Source organism: Aegilops tauschii, chromosome 2 (genome assembly GCF_002575655.3).
Source record: "Aegilops tauschii subsp. strangulata cultivar AL8/78 chromosome 2, Aet v6.0, whole genome shotgun sequence".
Classification (NCBI taxonomy): domain Eukaryota; kingdom Viridiplantae; phylum Streptophyta; class Magnoliopsida; order Poales; family Poaceae; genus Aegilops; species Aegilops tauschii.
Genome location: NC_053036.3, coordinates 134,576,983 through 134,584,399, shown reverse-complemented (window position 1 = coordinate 134,584,399; position 7,417 = coordinate 134,576,983). Strand labels below are relative to the sequence as shown.

Genomic DNA, 7,417 nt, shown 5'->3' with positions numbered 1-7,417 from the left:
GTCACTAAGGAACTGACACGTGTCCAACGGTCAGATTTCAAACACACGCGGCAGCTTGACTTGGGCTACAAGTAAAGCTGACTTATCCAGCTCAAGATAAGATTTGCTCTCATTGTCTTCGCTCGCAGACATAGGATTTGGTTGAGCATCACTTCAGTCACTCTGAATTTGTTCACTTGGACCCCACTTAACAGTGCGGTGGTTCCTATGACTCAACAAGAAAGAAAAGGAAACTACGAAACAACTATGTCTTCGCACTCCATAGTCTTCACGTGAATGTCTTCTCAAGTCATAATCTTCGTTGTGAATATCTTCACAAACCACCATTGTCTTCAATGTCTTCACACATTTTTAGGGGTCATCTCTGGTAGGTAAACCGAATCAATGTGGGACTACTACCTGTGTTATCCTGCAATTCTCACAAACACATTAGTCCCTCAACCAAGTTTGTCGTCAATACTCCAAAACCAACTAGGGGTGGCACTAGATGCACTTACACTCCGGGATATTGCTTGGCATCTCTCTGTGAGAATCAGCTCAAATGCTTAATCCATCACTTGATTTTTTTGGTATATCCTCACTTGGATCACTAGTCAACCTCTTCCGAGAGACGATTGAGCATCACTAAAGTTTTTCTAATGAATCTGTATTGAAAGACTCAAACTGTGAAAGATTGGCTCTTAGAATCCATCAGGATCGCTCTTTAGCAAGTTCGCGAGTCGCCTTGAATTGGCAAACATTCACGATACTCCCTCCATCCATATATATAGGGCCTATATTATTCCTTTAACTGTTGACTGTTGATAAGATTGATAGTATATGAGTTGTATAGTGTGGAAATTATATCATGGGAAGCTCCTTTCACATACGAATTTGGCGGTATGCTTTGTGTAACTTGCATGTCATATATTATTCCTTTAACATGTGGTCAAAAATTAGTCTAAAAATGCATTAGGCCCTATATATATGGATAGAGGGAGTACCTTTTTCCACGAACATCCAATCGGCTCCGACGGATCACGAGACTTAGCTCTCAAGATCCAGACGGATTGGAGGGCTAATGACGTGGTTATCTCTCACATAGTAGGCCCACTGAGGCCCAAGCCCACATCATTCACATAGCGGAAGACCAATCCGCATGATGGGGGTTTATCCACTTGGGCCAGATACCCAGATGTAGATCCACTTAGATAATGGGGACATAAGAGCGTCTGCAACCATAGTTGCCATATCCGAGCCCCTGTACGTTCGTGGACAGCATCAGGCAAGTCCTCTTTTCTCCTCCACAACAACACTCCACATATCTCAATACCCAAATCCACACACGTCCATCATACAACGCAAATTCATCATAAATTCAATGATACAAATTAAATGGAAATTCATTACATGCCAAATTTTTTTGAACAATTCATACATAGATAAGCTATACACGAATGAATGAATGACTTGACTTGTTGCCGTCATTTATAATCTTCTTCATGCGAAGCAACGATTTCTTGGCTTCATCATCCAAGAGGTTGATGTCTTGCAACATGATCCTTGACTCCTCTGTCTCTTTGACAAGCCTCAACTTCTTTGTCTCAAACTCAATTCCTTCCATTGTTTTGTTGAAGCTCCCAATTTGCAATCTTCTCTAGCATCTCAATTTGTTTTGTTCTTCTCCAAGTTCAACCTCTCCCGGTCTAACTTCATCTTCTTCTTTTTCACATCTACGAACATCTTGTACATTTCCTCCTTCCTCACCTCCTTGGCGGAAAAACTGGCCGTCCAAGTGGCGGACATTTTTCTTGCCAAGCCTTCACGCGCCACTCTCTCCTTCTCCCACTTGTTCGCCATAACTTGCCGGTTTCTCTTCAGCACAGTTTCTTGTATGTCCGCCCCACCATTTTCTTCTTCCTCCTCATGAAATCCAATTGATTGAGCGGAGCCAGACCCATCATTTTTCTTCATCTTCTTCGTGCTGATTTCAATCTCCTCGAGGAAGCTTTGCCACTTGGGTTTCCCATTCAATTTCATGCAACAATATGAAAAGGTGAATGCCTTCTTCTCTACTTGATGGTACAATGCCGCAGTAAAAGCTGCATGGGTTTAAACTCCGATGCCGCTTTGGTCCCGGCCAACAACTTGTTTGAGTTAACGGACAAATTTGTTCATGGAATCTCGGATGAGTGACCATCTATGTTGGAGAGAGCACGAGACATGGTTGCTAGCAATTGGGTGTGGCTTCACATAGTGTTTTTTCTCATGCTATAGTTTGAGAATTTTTCCAATATTTCTTGCCTTTTTTGCTTAGTTCCACATATCGGATCCATGCTAGTGTTACATCAACTTTCACAGAACAATACATCTTCAAATTGTGTGAATGCTAGACCTCTTGGCTTCATTATGTTCTTCTTTTAGTGTGTGATGTTTTCCCAACTTCAAACACCGAGGAATTGGTATCTTCCATGGTAAATTGCAAAGACTCTTGACCATCATTTATCTTGTTATGCAATATTTGTTCCTACAATATGCATCGCAATTTAACTATCGTCCTACAACTTTGATGTGATGGTATGTGCAACAATACAATTTATGAATGCAAGCGTGAATGGAGCAAAGATTGTACCTGCTCTTGGTCAGACATTCCGTCGAACAATGTGTGGGCATGCCCGGAGCCTACATTGTCTGATGTCACCCGATGCCTTTGGAGCTGCGGCGAGTCGGTCATCGTGGACGCACCGGGGGCGGCTTGCGAAAATCTCAAATCTAGGATGCCCTTCCACTGGGAGGGCGGAACGGAGTCGGGCACCACCGACAAGTTGTTTGTCCTCATGGCTACAACCTCCGGATTGGTCTGTGTCGCACCAAAGTCCATGTCCTTAGCACCGGGCACAAAGGTCAACTTAGGACCGGGCACCTCTGCAGTTACCTTCGCCGCCGCCTCCGGCGACGGTCCTTCCGGGCAAGGTTCTCCACTTTGCAAGGAACCATCAGGCTGGGGAGGCCGACCAGTTCCACCGAGGCATCATCCGTGCCCATGGTGGCAGACAGGGTTGTCGACGATGACATCAGCGACGACGGACGAGGACAGCGAGCAAGGGAGGAGGTGGGCTGCGATGCAGAGGCAGGAAATGTAGGATGGAGGTAGGAGGATATCGGTCAAAGTGGAGGACTAGTCAATTTTGAGAGTATTTGGGATGGGTCGGGCTTGTCAGAGCCGACACAGTGGGCGCGTTCGGGCGTCCCCATATCCGCCCCATGTATGGGCCGGGTATGGGGAGTGTCGGTCATTCTGGGCGTTTGGGCCGGATTTGTAAGGTCTTGTTGGGTGCGGTTTTCGCGTCCGGTCAGTGATCTTTATGGTCATATTACCTTTTAAACCTTGTCTTTCTTCTTCTTAACTAATGAGATGAGGCAAATCTGTTGCCTCCTGTTTCAATTTAATTTTTTTTTTGTAAAGATGGCACATGTGCATGCTACTGATAGTACATTGTAAGGAGTATACGTTTGCTGCGTGCACATGAACAACATGATTAGGTTGCAAAATAAGCTCTTGGTACCTTCCTAACGACCAATCAGTTGGCAACCTGCAGCCTGCTTATATGGTTGACAAGACCGCTGACTGTATGTACGCACAAGATCATGTATACAATATAAGTTACATGGAACAACCTGAGAAACGTGTGTGAAATTATGTTGTCATGCTAACATGCCAACACCACTTCTTTGTCATTTGTCACCAAGTCGGTTCGCATCATGTCATTTGAACGATATATATGTTTTTCTGAAAGCTGTTGAAAGTAACTATGGTGCATAATAAAATGGAACTCCTCCCTCATCTAATGCAGCCTCATGGACGGATGCTTGCAATAGAAGTTCCAATGCTACTACTCCACTACATATCGAACTCATGGTCACCAGTATCTCGTTACATCAAACGAAGCCTAGATCCATAAGTAAGTAAACACAAAATACATAGAAAGTGTTCCCGGCAAAAGATATATATAAGTATACTATATGCATAGAAAAATAACACGATCTAGATCCTGCAGTTTCATCAACTGACCATGCCACCACCCCGCTGAACACCACTATATGCATCGAAGACAGAGGAAACACCCGTGAAATCTGTCACCACGAACGGAAATAAGTACGAAGGAACGACCCGGGGAGGCGAGGCACTCCGAAGCGGCCACAGACTAATGTTCTTGTTGTCCTTGCCCATGTGGAGTGACACGGGCGGCCGAAGCGTAGGCAGCAGCGCGACCCTTACACCATCTTGTCAGCCGGCACACAAGAGAACCAAGATATACAAGTGCATGAAACCGCAAGAATCTGCAGGGGAAACATAGATACAGTTAGCCACCCGCAAAATAACAATAATAACAGAAACAGTTAGCGTACATAATCAAGATTTAGAAAAGCTGGAGCAATTCAAGCAGCCGTACAAGCATTGCTTCGGTACACCCCTCTGAAATGAACTAACGGTGGGGTTTGTAATAAAATATACGAGTTCCCGTAAAAACTAACAATGTTCATTAAATTGACGTATATGTACAGAAAGCCCAAATCTAAATTATGGTTGACTAACTGTACTAGTATGCGATTTATACATAGATAGAATCCTCTAGCACCAGCTCGAATAAGGCGCTCAAAACTCTGTGGGGCGGAACAAGAGCGAGCTAGTGCACCAACAAATTGCATGAACTGATGCTATGGACAGGCGTACGTGCTGCGCTTTTGCATGTGCTTCCATTTGATCGTAGCGGAATTAAGCGTGAGGAAAGAAAACTCACAACGCCACGAGCCCGCCGACAACAAGTACCAGAATAATAATGACGATAAGTGCCACAACTCTTCGACGCTTGAGATCTGCCGGAATCAGCACGGCGTCGATGAGGTAGACGGCGAGATGGTCGTCGTCGACGACCGTCTTGGTGATCCTGGCCTTGTTCCGTGTCGACTGCGGCCACGAAGAAAGTATCACCCTGCCTCTGTGGTGACGGACGGTGAGCATCTGCTCCCCATCAAGCGTCAACACCTCCCGGTGAACCCAGCTGAGCAGCTCCTCGGAGTAAGCCATCGTCAGGCCGTGGTACAGGAGGGCCGCGACCTGCTCGTCGACGGTGAGACCATGGAACCTCGGGATGAACGTCCCCACCGCCTCGTCGTCGGGGCAGAGGATGGTGAGCCCCAGGTCGCTGCCGATCTGCTCGCGGAACGCGTCGCCCACGCCGGCCGTCGCAGCGACGAGGCCGGCGAAGGCGCCGCACCCGCCCTTGGACAAGAGCATCGTCAAAGCGTCCTCCGGCGCCTCCGGTGGTTGCCCCTCGGGCCAAGCCTCCTCCGGCGCCTCCGGTGGTTGCCCCTCGGGCCAAGCCTCCTCCGGCGCCTCGGGTGGTTGCCCCTGGCCCTGGGCGCAGGAGACGAGCAGGAGGAGAAGGATGCTGCAGGAGGCGAGTGCGGCTCCGGCGAGCGACGCCATTGTGCTTCTCCGGCCCTGAGAAGTGAGAACACCGAGGAGCATGGAGATGAGAATGGCAAAAGGAGGGTTTTTGGCCGGCGGCCGGCCTTCAACTCCAGACCCAGTGCCTAGCCTATCGCAACTATATACCATAGCGTGCAATAGCATTGCTCTAGAAAACAACATCAGGAGTGTCAAGAACAGGAACCTGCTAATAATTATTCGTCCTTTGCTCGCTCACTAACAGTATATTGAACTAATCTGTGACCCAGCAGGAGGAGGAGGAAGACTCGCCGTGCGGCTGCAGAGCGTGGAAGCTTTCCACGACGGCGCCACCAGTCGATTTCGCGGCCATCCACCACCAGCCGCAGCTCCACTGGTGCCGCAGCCGCTCTTTGCCGTATGCGCCAGCTTGGCCCACCTCGCCGAGGCACACGGGAACGTCGTGGCTGCGGTCAGTCTGGAGTCGAAGAAGGCCTTTGTCATTCCGCCAAACAAAAAAAAAGAAGGCCGTTGTCTCCGCGGCCATGATGCTGATCCCGGGATCTATTTTGGATCCCCGCCTCGTGCTCTAGGACCATCTTCTTTTCTCCTCGTATCCCTGCTTGAGGCCCCCGTCGCTACCGCCAAATCCCACATCAATCAGCCGCCGCCATCGCGGGTTTCGCACAAAAATGGGGAGAGCGGATGGGTGGAGCGCCGGACAAGGGAAGGAGATGGGGTGAGGCAGGACGGCGGCGGCGGAGAGCACAGGGGAGAGAGGAGAGGTCGGAAGGTTGCTTGTGGGCTTGAGGAAGAGGAAAAAGAATCTGAGTGCGGAGCGACCTTCTCCTTGCCTGTTAAGCTGGGAGCAACTAGCGCTCCTTCTAGAGCCTCGCAGCCATCAGCGTCACTTGGCGCGCTCTCAGCCATTCGCCACGTGTCGCGCTTTGGACGCTTCCTTCAGATTTTATTTTTTTATTTTTCGCACGTGTTTTCGGCTTTTTAAACGTTTTTTTGACGTTTTGGTTTTTCCTCGGTCTTCCTTAGCGTTTCGACAAAAAAAAAATTTGCGCGAAAAAACGTGTTTATTTTTTTTCTTTCGTGAAAAGTCACGTTTTTTCTTCGCGAAAGACACGGTTGTGCTTTAGCGAGAGTCACGGCCGTGCCTTTTGGAAACGAAAAAAACGCGTTTTCTGTTTTTTTCTTTCGCGAGAGTCACGGTTTTACTTCCGCGAGAGGCACGTTGTGCTTTCGTGAGAGTCACGGCCGTGCCTCTCGGAAAACGAAAAACAAAACGCGTTTTCTGTTTTTTTTTTCGCGAGAGTCACGGTTTTGCTTCCGCGAGAGGCACGGTTGTGCTTTTGTGAGAGTCACGGCCGTGCCTCTCGGAAAAGGAAAAAATACGCATTTTCTGTTTTTTTTTCTTTCGCGAGAGTCACGGTTTTGCTTTTGCCAGAGGCACGGTTGTGCTTTCGCGAGAGTCACGGGCATGCCTCTTTCGAAAAGGGAAAAAACGCGTTTTTTGTTTTTTTTCTTTCCACGAGAGTCACGGTTTTGCTTCCACAAGAGGTACGGTTGTGATTTCGCGAGAGGCACGGGCGTGCCTTTTCCGGAAAGGGAAAAAACCATGCTCCCGGTTTGGTTTTTTTATCCGGTTTTTTTTGTGAAAAAAAGTTCGTCAAAACCTATCAACATGGGATCTAGTTTTGAAGATCTTGACGCGAGGAATCCAGTGGTGAAAACGGTTTGAGATTTGGACGCACGGTTTAAGAGATAAAACGTTTTGAATAAACGAATCTACGAAAAAAGGGAAAACTCCCAGGTTGCGACAAGTGGCACGCTGCATGTGCGCCACTTGTCGTGACCTGGGAAGATGGAGGGTTCTTTGCAACGAGTACTCCTTAATTAATGATTTCGTGTTAAGCTTCCGCTTCCTCTTTTTTTTTCCTTCTTATTATTCAGCCCGGTAAACGCTCAACAGGTGAC

The 7,417-nt window shown here is 48.0% G+C and overlaps 1 protein-coding gene across 1 annotated transcript; it reads right to left on the bottom strand.

Annotated features, from left to right (window-relative positions):
• Positions 1-3,855: 3,855 nt before the first annotated feature.
• On the bottom strand, positions 3,856-6,384 carry LOC109742768 (uncharacterized). Its single transcript, XM_045232793.2, has 2 exons — positions 4,782-6,384; positions 3,856-4,320 (listed from the first exon to the last, which is right to left on the bottom strand). Exons 1-2 carry the CDS (start codon positions 5,633-5,635, stop codon positions 4,185-4,187), a joined length of 990 nt encoding a protein of 329 aa, XP_045088728.1. The 5' UTR covers positions 5,636-6,384; the 3' UTR covers positions 3,856-4,184.
• Between the last annotated feature and the right edge of the window lie 1,033 nt (positions 6,385-7,417).

Excerpts from the sequence above, each read along its gene's own strand:
- LOC109742768 (XM_045232793.2), bottom strand. The coding sequence starts at position 5,635 with ATGTTGTTTTCTAGAGCAATGCTATTGCACGCTATGGTATATAGTTGC. Across the intron at positions 4,321-4,781 it reads GTCGGCGGGCTCGTGGCGTT|ATTCTTGCGGTTTCATGCAC; the intron begins GTGAGTTTTCTT and ends TTTCCCCTGCAG.